This window comes from Rhyacophila brunnea, unplaced genomic scaffold (genome assembly GCF_057557595.1).
Source record: "Rhyacophila brunnea isolate RB1 unplaced genomic scaffold, BYU_Rbru_1.0 scaffold_2, whole genome shotgun sequence".
NCBI classification, from domain to species: domain Eukaryota; kingdom Metazoa; phylum Arthropoda; class Insecta; order Trichoptera; family Rhyacophilidae; genus Rhyacophila; species Rhyacophila brunnea.
Genome location: NW_028232859.1, coordinates 714,223 through 733,269, shown reverse-complemented (window position 1 = coordinate 733,269; position 19,047 = coordinate 714,223). Strand labels below are relative to the sequence as shown.

The following is a 19,047-nucleotide window of genomic DNA, read 5'->3' as shown; positions in this document are numbered from 1 at the left end:
GTTCAAATAAGCTAACGAAAACTTTAACATGTGATTCCAACTATTTTGGCATTACAAAACTAGTTTTGATTGATGATTTTCAATATTTTTACAATTATAATTTTATATCATCGTGATTAGGTACACTGTTCAAATTTTAATCAAAATTAATAAACTGAACCACTTCCTCTATCATAGCTTTAAGAGTGTTTGAAATTTGAAATATTTTTGATAGTTATCTTTAATCCCTTTGTAAAAATTATATATTACAAAAACCAAAAATACTTAATTTTTACCCGCAGAACTTGATTTCAGAAACGTTGTATTACAAAAATATTGAAATAAACTCACTATTTTGTCAATTAAATGGACTTTGGGATTGCAGACATCTGTTTTCAAATATGATATCAGAGTTAGGTACCGAAAACAGTTTAAGTTTAAACTTTAAAATAGACGAATATTTCTTTAGCATTACGATAATCAATAATACCATCGAAATCTCTGGAACGTTAGAAGGACCTCTGGACCGAGGTTAATTCATGACTTGTTTCGAGAATTAACTGTATTCGTAGTCAGTATGAATTTACCATTGGTGGTGCCTGAAGATGCCGAAAGGTGAATCTCGGGTCGCAAAAGAACGACACAAATGGAATTTTGGGGTTTTCATCAACAATCTGTAGATGTTACTTATATTTCTAGGTAAACTGCTGTTTTACATTTTGTTAATTTTTTTTCAATGCCAAATAATGAAATTTTAACTGTTAGACAATTGAATTGGGATAATAATAATAACAAATTATTGAAAGCATCTGTGGCGATCGCGCGTGCTTGGGAAAGGACCAGTCGACAAGCCGACACCTCCGCCAGTCTAAAGTCGCCATTCGAGTAACAAACACTGCACCGAGACGTGTCATCGCCTCGCGAATTATTTTAACTATATTAACTTCTGTTCCCGGATTTTTAGAAATGTGCCGTGTCACCCTACTCATCGGGGCGGTGCTTGCCCTAGCCGCGGGAAAAGGTAAGAAAACTCAAACATATATTAGCACGATAATTTAACACATTAAACACTCTGGATTACCCTTATATGATACTAACAGAAGTCATTGTGTTTCTATAGTGTTAATCCTAACGGATAGTAAATAAAACTGTTTAAAATAAACTAACTAATTACAGAAAAATGAGAATGTGTAATTCATATTAACGTATATAATTAATAATGCACGCAGTATGTAGTAATTTCTTCGAAATATGAACGCATAATTTTTAATAAGCTACATAATTTTGAAAACTTTTATGCTGCCTGTTAATAATTATTAGACTGTATATTTCAAAGGTGCCTTTTTTCAAGGGCATATAAATTTTAATGTATTACTTTCTGATTTTAATTCAATGCAGTTTCTGTTATCAACTAAATCGGTATCAGAAAAGGCAGTTCTACATAACTTTAATTATTTGTATGATATTTTAAGTTCGCAACAGAGTAATAGGATGGTATTATCTGAATTGTATGATAATAATATATATGTGAGAGGTATTTTGAAGTAAGTAAATACTTCATTTAGAATCCTCAAAGATCAAATTATTACAACTTAATTTATGATATTAATTATGCAAATTTATGCAAATGAATAAACACTTCACGTAAATTATTAGTCATTTTAATTTTATTAATTGGCCAAACGTTTATATAGTAGACTCGATTACAATGATTTTAAAATATGTTTTTAGTAATTCTATGATGGTTAATTTATTTATGTTGTCAATTATTTTGTGCTGTGAATTTATCTTCAGGTATAATTCTGAGGATTGGTTTACAGCCAAAATTATTTATACGTATATGTAAATAATAAATATTATAGAATTAACGTAAAATTTTTTTTCTTAAAATCATATTTACTTTTACTTTAAATCTATTTCGAAAAACAATCATGACTAATGTCTTTATGCATGTTTTCATAATAATTATAATATATGATATTATCTTATTTAGTATAATTTAATATATTCATAAGTATCTACAACTTTTCTAATGCGTAACTAATTATGGGTACTTACTTGGAAACTGCCCAATTATTGTTTAACGCCTTTGGCTAAAGAGTAAATATTTATAATTCACAGCTGAGAAAATTCACTTCCTTATTCTCATATATTATCCAGTCTATGAATAACGTACCTACTGATTCAGCAAATATCTTAAATTGCATAATTAAATAAGCGCTTATGTATTAATACTTATTAGGATATTATAATTTATATTATATATATTATACTTATTTGGTATTTGCTGATACAAATTTGTAATAGAAATTATTAGAGAAACAAAGAAACCACGCCCAAGTAATATACAAACGATTAAATGACTTAACTAGATCATAACGAATATAGTCGCCAATCACTGGTCAACCATTTGAGGTTACGATTTTTTACGGTCGTTTTCATTATAACCTTTCATTTTTGCAAACCGTGTTGTATTCGGTTACTTATTTGACACCTGGTTATTTAGAGCATGCGCACTTATTTCTGCACAATAGCTATATTTCGTAAGATACGATACAAATTGTGCCTGAAACACATTATAAGTATTGGCGTCAGAGCTAGAAATGCAACATAGTAAAAACTAAATTCATGTCACGCAGAGTTACTATACTACTGTCTCTTCGTGCCATGCAGAATGATAAATAATAGTGTTCAAAAAATAAATCAAAAAATCATAAAATAAAATATTTCTACATACGTTGCGCTAAATAAGTAAAAATGAAAACTAAAGATTTACCTACTGCAATCTATGCGAGTTGTTACTTTGGACAATATAATTAAACAGAATTTTAGTGAATTGATAGTTCGTTTAAACTGCTGAATACAAATAATATGTCTTCTTATTGCAATTTTAATTTTTCATCATTTTTGTTTCCCTTATTGTCAATTTCTTTCAAATTCCTTAGTTAGTAGCGTCTTTCCCGGGCCTATAATCTGCGTAGTCGAAGTTGATGGTATTGAGTCCCGTAATCTTCTTCACTTTGTTGTACCATCGTGGTGGCATCTTCTCTTTATTTATTTAATCTAGGAGAAGGAAACACACTGCAAGAAGTAATACAATAATTCTTTAACCCTATGTAAAAATACATATGGGTGTGTAACAGAGGTAAATTACGTAAAATGGAGCAATCGTCAATATCTTGGGAGTAGCGAACGCCAAAAAATACAATAATTAAAGCTCTAAATATAAAATATAAAGAATAAATAACAGGATTTTTTACATTGCACATGCGAAAACAATACAGGATGGCTAACTTTTGAATAAACATACCTCTGCCAACAGCAACTTTCTACCATTATCAATGAAATACAAAGTACATAATTACAAAATAAAAAGAACTTTTTATATACAACGTTTTAAAATTTTCTGTTGAATCATATAAACTTGACAATTCTAGGTATTAATAAATACTTTTTTTGTACTTGATAGAAATACTGAATACTGAAATGTTATTTTGACTTTTCATATTATTGATTTCCATAGTAACGCACGTATATATTAACAATTTAGTTGCTAGGACCCCCTTAGCAACCAATAATAGTGAGTAGTAAATATTACTTTTAATGAATTTTTTCCGAAACATACAAAACAGAATTAACTGAAAATGAATTCAATTCTGCTTAAAGATGGCCAAAAGTATTAAAAGAATGCATTGTCGTCGTGTTTTGATATATTTTAAAAGTTTAAAATGTCTAGCTAGTCGGGAAGTTAGTTAAAAATCTTTAATCGTCCAATACAAATCTTGGACAAACAAGAAAAAATTTGTACTGGACACACAAGAAAAAATCTGTACCGGACAAACAAGATTACGAGCTAATAAAAACGTAGTAAAAAATAGCGTGCACTGATTTGACATAAAATACATTGAATTAATTGCTTCAGTATTTCAACCACTTATATTAATTTTGTATTTATGGTTTACTTATTACAACATGAGTATAATTTTTTATTTCCTGACTGAGAAAACGTTATTCCTAAATTTTAGGGAAACTTATGTTATTTTCGTTAACTTTGAAAACTTAAAGAGATTATAATATAATTTAATACAAAAATAGTTATTAGATATTGAGTAACTCAAAAAAGTTCTCCGACCTGTGATCTAAGCAAATGACCCCGATTGTGACAGTTATTGTATGATATCAATTAAGTACCTATATTGTATTTTATTTTAAATCTAAATGAAAGTTTAATAATTATTTTTAAAAAAGTGGGATACATACTTTTATTATGTTCTTACCAAAAAGAATTAAGTACAAAATTTTAATCGATTTATTTATAAATATTTGTTACTTACCTACACACAAAGTAAATCATTGCACAATCGAAAATAATTAATTTTTTCGTTATGTTTTTGTTTATAATGTTTTATACTAATGTAAAACAAAATAGAATTATAATTAGATTTGACATGTGTTGACGTCTGCGTGCAACGGATTATTTGTACTTGTTATTTCAATGTTATGTTTATCGTGCAGAAATGCTCATTCTCGTTTTCGAAGTGATTACCGGTCGGTCATGTCGGATCTTCGATTGCCGCTCAGACAACTAACTGAGACGAGAAATACTTTCTTCTTCTAAAACGAGGAAGTAGATGAGATTCAACTCATCTTCCGAAGTCGTGATTATCAGTTTATTTGCCTGCGGTCGATTATAAATAGTAGTTTATTCTCTGCTAGGTTCCTAATAGAGTTTCTCTATCGGATGGTCTTGACTTTATAAATTAAATAATAATTTAGGCGTATGGTAGATGGAAATGATTTTTTAGTGAAAGACATTTGTGGTATTGAGCGGCTATAATTATTAAAATATGACTATTACAAGTTGCGTAAGTGAGAGTATATTGAAATATTATTAAACAGATAAATTCGTGAAACTTCGGTTTGTTAAAAAGGTTTGTGTGGTAAATCTAAAAAATATAAGTATAATATATTGGTACCGCAAAAATTTGGCAGTTAGTTTAATTAAAACAACTTCTTTTGGTCCATTTATAAGTTTAAAATTTATCTTGATCAAAATGATATTTTATATATTTATTGTATTCATTCCAATAATGTATGCAATTACATATCAATAAAAATAATAGCATTATATTTATTGTATGTGTGATTGTAAAATTAATGAATTCAATGCTAGTGACATCAATTACTTAAAAACAAATACATATTATTTTTTCACATTATTATAACAATTAAAACATAATATGTCGGCAAAATAGTGTGTAATTATCGTCTAAAAAGATCTAATAAATTTATGTTTACATAAAAAATATAGTGTTTATAATTTGTAGATGTTTTTCTATTAGTTTGTCTATCATCAATAAAATTGAATTTAATACAATCAATAGATTCATTTTATCCTTGGCCTCTTTTAAAAATATATGAATCACATTATAATAAAAAAAAACGCCATAAATTTTATAAAGATCACGTAAAAACAACATTTTTCGAAATAAATGTTCATAATTTTGCTATTAGTTATGTATTTTTCGAGCTTATAATATTAAAAAAATATTCTAGTGAATATTTTTAGCGAGTTGCTATTGTGAGATTACGAAATCTGTATCGATTTTTTTTCAAGACTTGAGAGGTATGATAATTTCATGGGCTAATAAATAAATAATCTACTTGAGGTTTAATATAAAGGAAAAAATTAAATTAAGCTTCTCCAACTTATGCATTTACTAATTGTTTTCAAAATCTTATTATCTTTTTTCTTCTTCGATGACGCATCAGTTCATTACGAGATATATCCTCATCTACCACTTTCTTTCAATCGCTTAGATATTAGCACGCCTTATTCAGGCTTTTGATGCTGAACATAATGCCTGCTATCGCACAATATTTTAATAATATTTATGTTTCCAACAAATATGGTGCACTATTATAAAAACTTATTTTACCATATAAATGAATTACTAGTCAAATTACTATGGATAATGTTATAATAATATAATGAAGATAAGCAGATTGTTTGCAAAAATATATATTGTAGTAAATGAAAAAGATAAATAATGAGTTTAAAGTTTTATATTAATTAAAATGCTTTTTTTTCTTATGTATAGTCTTACGATATTGACATTATTTTAAAGATGTTAATCAATAAACGCTAGAAATTATTTGACAAGTTAGTCTAAAGTAAATTAAACTATTGGGTCCAAAAATTAAGAATCAAGTGGTGTGAATGGGAATGAAATAGTCAGTGTTTTTCAACATGAATTCGTAGGATCCATTATTTCCGAACTTACCACGGTAAAATGAGTTTTTAAATTTAAAAAAAAATAAGTAAGTTTTAAGCTGATTACACAATTTACAATAGTTAAAAATCACCTGTCTAGACATTTGCGTCAGGTTTAGTACTAATATTTCTAATAAATTTAATTACGATTACGAAATAATTTCCAGTAGATAGAAATATTTTGATATCGCGGTCGTTTACCGTATCATGGAAACTTATTGAATAATAATTATGCATTACTGTTTAGGTACATAGATACGACTGTCTTGTAATATTTAAGCTTACAACAAAGCCGGTATGAAATCAATGTACAACATTGAAATTACTGTTGCAGCATCGGAATTATCGGTATATTTGTAACATCGTTACGGCAACAATTAAATTATACAAGTATATGAAAAGTAATTTATATATACTCTATACGTAGTACGTACTCATGTACTTACATATATGTATTAATTTATTGTTTTTTGCAATTTTCATAGTATGGCTGTATATTCGCAAATCAACCGATTATCAAAATCATTTCTGTGAATCCCTTAACACCAACTGGTATTAAAACTATCAGATGATATCAAGCTTTCACAAACTTTAATTCTACGTAATGTTAATTATATAATATGGATTTAAATTGTCACAATTAATTCGTTGTGCTATTTCTTTTAATAAAAAATAAATATCACTAGGTACTAAATTACTAATAATTTCAAGATAAAAAGAACTTTTTATATAAGTACAACGTTTTTAAATTCTGTTGAACCATATCAACTTGACTTGACTATTTCCTTCCCAATATTGCTGGTTCACTATTTTGTTTATTTGTTAAATGCCTATTTGGATCCAGACCATTTTACATTATAATATTAAAAATAACTCTGAATGTTCATGTGATCCGTTTTGTAGTAGAAGTGGTAATATACATTTTTGTATACCTAAATATTTTTACCATGTTTGATCCTAAGAAGATGATATTATGGTCCTCTAGAAAGTGACGGTTGTATTAACAGATTTTTATGTTTACGAGAAATGGATATTAGCCACATACTCAACCTAATATGAACATACTCTGGGTCCAAAACACTCACTGAAAAAAACAATATGTGAATTTACCAGGCCCAGGATACGAACCTTCGAAATTATAAGTCTGACACGTAGCCGTTGTATATACCATAATAATATTGGTTATGAGGCGAAGTATCCAGGTTTGCTCGGTTGTGATTTATGGTTTTCAGTATTACATATAAACGTGCTTTAATTTTTTCTGTTTTTGAATTTATTTCGTTTCTTTTGAAAAATCGTGAAACGAGACTTTACTTTGAGATATCGAATAATGAAATGTTCAAAGTCAATTATCTCGAAGAATATATCGAAGAAACTAAGGTTTCGTTGTATCCTATATATTAAGAAACCGATCATGAGAAATTTAACAACAAATGCCTAGCTAGGTAAGGTTGATAGTAGCATTAACAGAATAGATAGTTTTTTGTAGAAAATTGTATGATATTTGGAGCATTAGCAAAAGATAAAACTCAATATTTAGTCGATAAGCTGTGATAGTTTTATTAAATTGGTATAGTAGTTTTTGAATTATAACTGAACAAATGGAAACGGACAGATAGACAATTCAATTTTATTAATTAATATAAATTATAGTTCGGCACCAATTTTGTAAGTATTTTTCAATCGTTGATATCAGTTTATATTGTATATTAATATACTTACATACTATTATTATATACTTATTGATCAAACCGCAAATTGTAAAGCCTTTTTTTCAATAAATTGATTTTAAAATTAGATTCAAACTACTTGTATTGATAATAACATGTATTTCGTTTTGATAATAATGTCAGGCCTGTCCACTGGAACAACTTTTAGCGCAGTGGTTAGCCTTGTAGGACCAGACTAAACTCACTTCGTTTTGTCGGTCTACTTGTCATTTACATTTCCGTCAAGTTGGCAATCTGAAAATTATTTCAGCATTTCGAGAGTTGTTGGCGCCATATTTTAATAACCCCCCAGATATTTTTTCTCCTAGTGAAAAAACTTAACCTTTTTGTGTTGTTCGTTTTTAATGAGCCTGTCATACATAACAGACTACGTAGGTGTGTGAGAATTTCAGGAAGCTGGAACTTAATTTAGATATCCGTATAATGGTAGCATTTTAACATAAAATACAAATTATTTGGTAGAAAATTATTATCTATAATTTACTAATATAATATAAAGTAAACTGTTGCCCTTACATTAATTAAACTTATATTCTTTTGTTTACAGCTCATGCAGGACTTATCTTAGACAATGCTCCAGCATGTCCAGAGCAACATGGGGAACAGGTAAACATTACTTATAAATGAATAAACATCTTCTTCTTCTTCGACCATGTCCGATCCTAATAGGATTATTAATGAGCCTCCACAGTGGAGGTTTGTATTAACAGATTTTTGTTTTTAAGAGAAATGGATGTCAGCCACTTACTCAATCTATGAGGTCCATACTTCGACTCATACACAAATTTAAAAAAAATATGTGTACTTATCAGACCCAGGATTCGAACCTGGGACCCACAACACTATAGGCCAAGTTGTTAAGCCCCGCGGCCAACGTGGGTGCGAATAAACATAGTTTCAGTTCGTCCAAACATGGCTACGCTTGTCCATTATTATAATAGTTATAATGCACAAAGAATACAATGTATTTACAGAATTTTAATCATTTTAAAAAGAATAGCATTCCATTGGACAATGAGTTATGTTAAATGCAATAATTGATGTATTCTTTGGAATCGCCTCGTTTTCTTTTCAAAATATATTTTTTTGCAGAATCCGATTTATTTTGACAATTAGTTTTCCAACATCATAATATTATTTAATATAGTGACTCCAATTGAATTTAAATAATAAACCATACCACAAATGAAAATTTGAATGAAAGAAATTATTTTTTATTTTGTTTTCTTGTTAACTAAAACTCATTTTTTTATATTTAACATGTCATAACAAAAATATTGCAAGAATTTAAAACATATTTTATTTTTACTTGCAATAATTGTCCCCACTTATATTTTTATTGTAAAACCTAGTCCAATATAGGTACAGCAATAATAATTACACTCACTTATATAAGTTTCATAATTGCTGTTGGGTTCATTAAAATTCCATCGAATCATTGAGCCAAACACAATGGTCAGCCGACATAAGACATTCACTGCTTGCCTTTTGTTTAAATTATATTCAAATATGTAAAGTAACCACTATTGCATACTTAATATATTATAAATACGTCAATTCACTAAAGGTGATGAAAAGCTTTTCATTTTAAAAAGAACAAAAAAGACACCCTATAAAGTCGGTAGTGGTAAAATTTCATTTACCTAAGCATAATTGATACCTAATCGTATTATTAAAAAAACTATATTTACCCTTATTTAATACGTACATGATAATAATGTAGTTTAACATAAGAAATGTATGATATTATTAAATTGAATTAATTGTCAAATGCTACATACAGAAAAAATTGGTTATATTTCACAATAAGTAATAATAAAGGAATATGCAGTAATACCTATTATCAATAATGCTTTGTGCATAAAGTGGTAACTGTTCAAATAATATTTGCTATCAGTGCTCTTACATGCATAAGATTCGCGTACGATATTATGATGTACGAAATATTAAAAAAATGTAATAACAAAAAAATGAAATCAAAGCGTGCATATTAGGCTAAATGTGGAATGCTCGCAAAAGAAACCAAGAGATAAGGACGCAGACATGATTAACGATATTATTAGGAAATGGCAATGAGCTGGACATGTAGCTCGGTGAATGAATAACTCGCCAAGCGCTGAAAGGTCTTTGAATCCGACCGCAAATCGACTAAATCAACGAATTGATGACGTTCACCGAAAATAACTGAAGAGATGAAAAAGTTAGAGGGGCATTTATCCAGAAGTGGATTGGCTTTGGCTGATGATGAAAAAATCAAAAATAATTCTGCAAGTTTTGTAAAGCATCTTTTTTGAAAAGGTTATTGAGACATTTTAGAAGACATGACACGTGCGGTGAAAATTCTTACACGATAAAATTATGCGAACATTTTTTGATCAATGCTACAAGATACCTACCCAGTGTCATTGTACCTAAAGATTATTTAAATGTATGTAAATATTGCGGATTCTATTATTATGGGGTTTTTTGAAAATTTGTATACTTAATTTTACTTAAACATGCAATCATAATAAAAACTTATATCCAACTACCGAAAGCAAATGTTTTTTTTATAAAATTATTATATTATTAAATAATTGTAAATTAACGTTTTTGGTTACATTAAAAGATAAAATCGTCATCAGTATTTGCGCAAATTCATTTTTTTTCGTCCTTCCATCTTTGTATTTTAATAACCCATAGCATTCAGGGTGTAAATAACAGACGGAACCAATGGCGACAACTCAAATACATAAAAAGAAAACAAACAGCCGTGAAAATAACTCTTGGAGACAGGGATTTATTTTACTTTTTGTATATTTCAGTACTTATAGTTAGACAATTACCTTTTTCTGATTTAGGAACTTGAAAATTTTTGAGAATATAAGAACTTCCTAAATATTGTGTATTCTTATTTAATTAAATTTTCAATTTCCGTTTAGTTATTACAACGATGTACTCAAAAAAATTTAAAGTTTTATTATATATTATGTGTTTTATGGGCTTGTGGATATTAAAATAAAATTATTTTAAAATTATGTTCATATACATATTTTAATCTACTAGTTAATAATCAATATATGCGACCATGTCTGATCCTAATAGGATCATATGGGCCTCCACATAGTGGAGGGTTATATTGACAGATTTTATTTTTACGAGAAATGGATATCAGCCACTTGCTCAACCTATTAGGTCCATACTCTGACTCATACTCAAATTGAAAAACAATATGTATACTTGTCAGACCCAGCATTCGAACCTGGGACCCATGACGCAATAGGCCAACGCTCAAGCCACACGGCCATCGTGGGTGTTCAATCAACCTATAATCGCATAATAATTATCCATAAGAAATAAGTTGATACTAATATGATCAAAACTGCTGCAAAGACGCTGCTTTGTTCAGCTTCAAAAATCTGCTAAAATTGAAGAATGCTTTAGTGGAAAAACGTAACCTTGAAGTTGCGCAGATTGATATTTCTTCTTGTGCGCACAAATTACATAGGATACATTTAATTATTGTTAATTATTGAATCCTATTGCACTGTTTTCGATCGCTCGGTGTCGCTCTAAATAGGTCATATTTTCTGTCAATACTATCGAACTTCACGCTTATGTGGTATACATATTTATAATCACTTACTTCTACTAAGTCGCAGTGTGATAAGGATACAAAATAATTGCTTCCTTTCTAATGAGCATCGATGATATAATAAGCTATAATTTATATGAATTTAGTATTAGGTATTCGAATATACATAACACTTTTAAGCAATATAGAAAATCATCTGATTAAACAGTAAGTTAAACCAAAACTTTTGCCCTTTATAAGGCCGATATTACAGAAATTTGCTTTTATAATTGTTTAGCTACATAACACTTTGGCAAACCTAAATAGTGCACACTAGACAAATCATTTTAACTAGAAAATAAATGCAGATCGAAATAATCTAAAGGTGATTGGATAAATGATTGAATAACAAGTTATTTTGGAAACTATTCAGAAGATTATCGATCTCTGATCAAAATTAGTGAATACTTAAAAACACTTTTTGGTTAAAGAGATACCCACTAAAATATCCTCATAATTTAAAAAAATATTATATCACAGAGTAAAAAAATGTTTGCGATTTGATTAAAGAAATAAAATATCTATGAGTGATATACAAAACTTTGGTAAATGTATGTAGAATTTGTCACTTAAATCACTTTCTGAATTGCCAAGAAAAGTCCAAAGTACCAACATTGCATAAATTGATAAATCCGGAGAAAGCAAGAAAGCACTGTGGATAAATGGAATCAATGAATAATTCCTTATATTATCTATATATTCGCATTTCAAAAATAAATTTTGCAATTATATGTACTTACAAGCTTTTACAGGTGATATAAGAGGTCGTTTTTTGTACTTAATATTTATAAAATATCGAATCTTTTTCTTCCACGTCTTTACCTTCCATTATCCACTAAGGATAAGAATAGCAGAAATTAATTATATCGATGAAGTTGACTTAGTTACTTTTTTATTATTTCCAGGCCTATGCTCATCCAGAGTTGTGCGACCAATTCTTCTTGTGTACGAATGGAACTTTGACTGTGGAGACTTGTGAGAATGGACTGTTGTTCGATGGAAAAGGAGGCGTCCACAATCACTGCAACTACAACTGGGGCGTCGATTGCGGAAAGAGGAAACACGACCGTAAACTTATCAATATTTTATTATCCACAGTGTTGACAGATTGTTAATGAAACAAAATAATATAGTTTCAACTTTTTATAGCCATATTTACTATCGAATGTATACTGTTTTCATTTATTAGTATTTCAAATATGAATGAAAGTCTCAGGCGCTGACAGATTTTAAGGCCCTCTATGACATAAATTAATCCAATAAACTATTAACAAATATAATATATTATATCATTATAATCACCAGCTATGTTCGATCCGCTGGTGGATGAAATCATCCCTTAACTTATTCCACTCTTATCGGTCTCTTTTCTCTGTCACGTACATCCGCCAAACACGATGAGTTCGTCGATTCACTTGGTTCTTTTATTGTATTATGGCGTACCCTGCTGCCTCATAATATGTACCACTGTTCAATTATATTTTTCTAGTGGTTGTCCATACAGCGAGTAATATGTCTGGACCATCAGTTTGGCTAAAATTTAAAGTATTTTTTTTTTACCGTTTTGTAGAAAATTTACTAAGTTAGTTTTGTTGCTTTTTGTAAAAAAAAATTGACTTGCTAACCTGTTTTATGTACTACTTGTTTGTATTTTACAGCTGTATTGGAGGCCTTGTGCTCAATTTAATGTGAACGAGAGGATATTGTGTATTAAAAATACAGGAATATAGTAGAGCTGCATGAATTTTTATATTATAATCCTGCTATTCCAAAAAATCTTCTTCTTTCGACCATATCCGATCCTAATAGGATCATATTATGTGCCTCCACAGAGTAAAGGGTGGTAGTAACAGATTTTTTTTTTTTACGAGAAATGGATGTCAGTCATTTGATCAACCTGTTAGGTCCATACCCTGACAGATACAAATCGAAAAACAATATGTGTACTTGCCAGACCCAGGAATCAAACCTGGGATCCACGGAGTTATAGTCCAACGCTTACGCAATACGATACAATATGTTGAATTAAATTATTATAAATGAAAATAAAATAAAACTGCTCTTCAATCAACTGATTTTGAAGATAGACTTTTCAATGATAAGTCAGTCAAGTTAGTAAACTCCTGTTTGCGTATGCAGTTATAATAATATTGATGTCATTATTAATACAAGATTTACATATTATATGGGATCAAAAAAATCCAAATAAATTATATATTCTTACCGATAAATTGGTTGTGCATATCCAAAACACAGGTTGTCCAATTTTCTTAGCTTAAGGGTAGGTAATCAATAAAAACTATATATTTTTATTGATTTTTTCCAATCACTAAAAGTGAATATCCTGAATTTTGGAAATGAACTTATTAAAATTTATAAAAAAATATTGCTTTAAATACCGGAGGCTAGGTTTTATATTCATCAAATAAAATTGAAACGTTCGAAGATAAACATTTTAAGACATATAATATTGGTCTTTGTATAATTATAATACCTAATAAATTTATTTTAATTTTTATAGCTACCCCAATCTCATCTCCCGGCTGTGAGTTTGCCTTCGGAATCTACCCTGATAGCGAAGAGTGCTCCACCAGCTATGTGAAGTGCGCTTATGGAGCCCCTCATCCAGAACCATGCGAGCCTGGTCTGGTTTACGATCACAGAACTCACAGTTGCAACTGGCCTGATCTTCTCCAGCCATTCTGTAGCCCCGAAGGTGAAATAACTCAGCCACTTATTATGTATATTTAATACAAACATAAACTTCCTATGCACGAGTATATTCGATATTGTACATTTTGAATTTAGTGGCTAATTAATTGATTTTTTTCCTGTTCATATTACAACATTTCCTATATGAATTCAAATAATGAATAGCTTACGTTCTACTATATGATCAAAGCATTAAATTTAATTTTAATACTAAAATCAATATTTTTTCTGTTTTATTTAATATGGTATTTTCATTAACGCTATACTTCAGCTGGGGTACGTTCTAAAACGATCGTGACTACGCGACGCGAAGATTGTGCAAAGGACGCATGCAGAACAAAACATAATTTGTCATAAAAATTCAACATGCGTCCATTTAATGTTATGTTTATTGTTCTATTAGTAATAATATATTCATCGACATGTTTTCTTTTTAAGTAAATGGTAACGTTTTTTAGTCATCTTTACACGATTTAAGAATTAATTCCCCCGACGCCATCACAAAACAAATTTACCTGTTCACAGCTCGACTATCGCTCTTCGATTGGCAGCGAGTCCGAAATTTCATCGCACCTATAGTTGAAAATTATTTGCCGTTTCACTGAAGTATGCCCTTAACGATAAATGACGTTTCCATTCAGTTACTAACTTATCTGTGCCCATTTGCGTATTAATAAAAATAAATATTTGATTATTGGTATGGTTTCAAACAAACTATATGCCAATTCTAGATTTTTTAGTCATTAATGTTAACACTTATTTAACTTAACTTAGTTAACCCATCCTCAGAATGATTCAACCATGACTTATCCATATTATAGTAAGTAATCCATATAATTAAATATCAATCTGGATCGGACGAATATTATAAGAAGGACATTAACAACTTAATTATGAATCATCAATGACAATATCCTTTTAACCGCAAAAAAATATCCTACTCAGTTATTTAATTATGTGTTTAATCAGCAAAATATATCACACCAGTTAAAAGAAATAATATAAGTACACTTATTATGTATTATATTTCTACCTAAAATTGACAATGAATTCAAAAGTATTATAAAATTTAATAATGGATATCGTTAAAAAAAATAATACACATAACGTATTCTTAAATAAAATATAATGCACAATCATATAATCCTTGACTCAATTTTCAGCCGAACGATTTTTCATTTTATTTTTTTATGAAAAAAGAGAAATGATCTAAAATATGCAATTTGTTTTATTAAAGCCGTCGTTGGATTCAAGTGCCCAACCAAAGTGCCATCCCACTCTCAGGCCGCCAAATTCTGGCCATTCCCGAGATTCCCCGTTCCCGGAGACTGCCACCGCCTCATCACCTGCGTGGAAGGTCAACCTCGTCTTATCAGCTGCGGAGATGGAAAGGTCTTCGATGACAACAACCTCACTTGCGAGGATCCGGAATTAGTGCCACACTGCGCCGGTCACTAAACTCTAGTGTTTCAAAAGACTTCTTCGAATATTTCCTCCTATCTTCACTTTCTCTAATTTATTTTCCTAATCTTTAACTCTTATAAAACTTCTACACATTTCTTTCTAAGTCTATTATTTCACATAACTATCTTTTTATCTCTTTCATATTATGAAACTTGAAATTTTATTTATACCGTTTATAATAAGCAAAATAATATGCTATTTCACACAAAATGTACTAAATTTACTTATTTCTTTGTTTATCTTTATTTTCTATTATATCTTCTTATTTATCTATCCATGTACTTAAAAAAATCTTTCTAAGTAAGTTTATTTTCTAAAACGACTTCCATAGAGTCTAGTATTATAATATTCTTCACACCTACATTATTTCCACCTATCTATTATTACTTATGTACTCGTTTACTTACTTACAATTTTCTTGATTCTAATGATGCTTTAAATCATTTAATGGGTTTCCCTGCTACGTTATTTCCATATGCTCTGTCTTCTAAACATTACTATTTCTTTAATCTTTTCTTTTTACTGGTATCTATTTTAACGTCTTGTATTATTCTATATTTTTTTCTATTCTATTCTTAAAAATGTATTTTTTCTAGTCATTCGAACAAAAGACTATTTACTCCTTCATATACTACTATTTTTTATTCTCTTTTACTTCATAAATTCTTTTTATATCCTGTTATAATATTCTTCTTAAGTTTCTTGTTTATTCGTTCTTATTAATCTTCACTTTCTGTTTTTTTCCCTTATATTTTCTTTTCTATACTACATACCTACTGCTTCTTCAACCTCTTCAATCTTTTATATAGCATCTACCATATGAAATTCATATAATATATCTACATATATAATGTCTTTTATAATAATACTGTATATATCTTCTGACAATTTCTTGTCACGCATGTGAATAGTATTGTTATATTATATCAAGAAGATATAACATGATATAATCTGTTAATTCTTCCGCTTCCAGCAAAGTTGTAAATAATCTCCCGTCCATCGTCTTAACGATAATTATATTTGTAACAACGATTTACGTCATAATTTTTGTACAACCATGATCAACTTCCGTGTATGTTTTGACAAATATATTTATTTGAAAACTTCTCCAGTATTTTTATTAATTCAAAATGATACATCTACCCCAAATCTCTATTATTACACTATTATATTATAGCACTGCCTTGTTTATATTTTGCCATATCCACTCTAAATAAATTGACCATGACATCTCCTGTTTTACATTAATTGGTCACTCTAAAATTCGATCCAATGTTTTTCTTTTTACTATTCTTCAACGCTTGATTGAACTTGAACATTTACAAAAGTTGTATTTTATAATAATCATTTATATTCTACTAAATTAATTTAAACAATATAATACTTATATATAAAATACAGGCGTAATATTATAACACAAGCCCCAACATAATAATATATATATAATATAATATAATATTATCAATATATATAATAAAATAAATTACCATTATGCAATTCTAGTGAAGCACAATATGAGCCTCTTCAGAGTAGGGGTTATATTAACAAACTTTTTTAACGATGAATATAGGTAATAGTAGTTAACCTATTAGCTTCTTGCACTGGATAAAATGCACCTTGAAAAAAAACATGCATTTTTTGACTAGCTGCGGATTTGAACCAGTAACATTCGGCTTCTTATTTATGAACAAATTGCCGCCGCTTTGCAGACTATAAATAAAGAAATACCTACTGATTCAATACAAAATCCACTTTTATTAGTGTTACATTAATTTTACATCGAAATATTGATATTTACCTCTGTTTCGGACTACAAAACCACCTTTAAAACAATTTCGCGATAACTTTATCATTCTAAATGTGAGTTTGCATAATACTAAGTAGCCGCGATCGAAGTCGCGTAAATTCTGTCATTGATTTTTACTTTCTATTACATAACACTAAGCAGATCGATGTTTTCTAGAACAATGCATTTTATTCATTCCTCATAAACTGCGAATAAAATGACCACTTCCTGGCTTTAGCAATAGAAACAAAAAGGAGACACGGTAAGCCACTGTATACAATAAAACAAAAGTGAATGCAGGCATGCGAAACATTTTCACGCTTTAAAAATATTCTGTTCATTAACAATTCATTTTAACGAAAACATTTTAAACACTTAAATTTAAATTGAGTGGAATGTGATTGTACCACTATATCCATGGAAAGTAAGACAGTTAAAACAATAAGGTTTATTTTTAAACATTATTTAGTTGCTATAATAATCTATATCAGAATAGGTGTAATGATCATAGTTAATATCGGAAGTTTTTCGCATAAATGATTAATAATAAAGTTTACGCACAATTCACAGGCGGCAAATAATTACGTTTTGTATACATAAATAGTGAATAAATATAGTTTTGAACGAAGAAATATTATTATACTGAGTAAATATTATCTACACAAGCAAAAATCAAGACAGGGATCAATAATTTGTATGAATTTCCAATAATGATTGGTATTCGATACATTTTGAAAAATTGACCTATCAATTTTATTATTTTGATGGTATGCGTGAGCAAAAACAACATGGTGAGCGTGTAGCCGTTCATATTGAATAGGTACATTTTTATTTCGGAATTTACAATTAAAACACTTATATAGTAACACTATTAAATTATTTAAAGTTTATATCGACTATTTCCACGCGCTTACCATTGTATATTATTATAATTTACAAAAAAAATCGTGATTTAAAACACTACTTCTATTCATGGGAAATGATGTTTGCATGTTCTAATTACTGTTTTACTTACATAGCATATCTGTCATACCAATTTTTCGTTGCTAACGTTATATGCATTATATTGTATATTATGTTAAAAGTGCCATAATTATATTTTAATTTTATATCGTAATAATATATTTTTCAACAGTAATTACTTGTTTATAGTAGGTACATGTTCACTATATAAAAGAGTTTTTTTTTTTTACAGATAAGAGATATCTCATTATTTCAAAAATAATATTAACATTATATTATTATTTGGTCCTTACTTCCTTATAATATAATTGTATTAATTATTTAAGTGTGTTGTATGTAGGAATATTGTATATCAGTCAAGGCTGTCTTATTGTTTTTATTGTAGTTAGCGACATTTCCCTAAATTATTTATTATAAGAAGTTATAACGAAGTGTATGCAATCGTATGAATACTTGCAGGAAATTCAAACTAAGCCACGAAAATTTAACCTTCAAAACTAAATAATGGTTCATGAAATGCAACGTT

The 19,047-nt window shown here is 28.9% G+C and overlaps 1 protein-coding gene across 1 annotated transcript; it reads left to right on the top strand.

The window, feature by feature from the left end:
• Nucleotides 1-844: 844 nt before the first annotated feature.
• Nucleotides 845-16,879, top strand: LOC147071652 (protein obstructor-E-like). The gene is made up of 5 exons (XM_085946758.1): nt 845-1,000; nt 8,531-8,589; nt 12,502-12,664; nt 14,118-14,312; nt 15,546-16,879. Exons 1-5 carry the CDS (start codon nt 946-948, stop codon nt 15,764-15,766), a joined length of 693 nt encoding a protein of 230 aa, XP_085802884.1. The 5' UTR covers nt 845-945; the 3' UTR covers nt 15,767-16,879.
• The last annotated feature ends 2,168 nt before the right edge of the window (nt 16,880-19,047 follow it).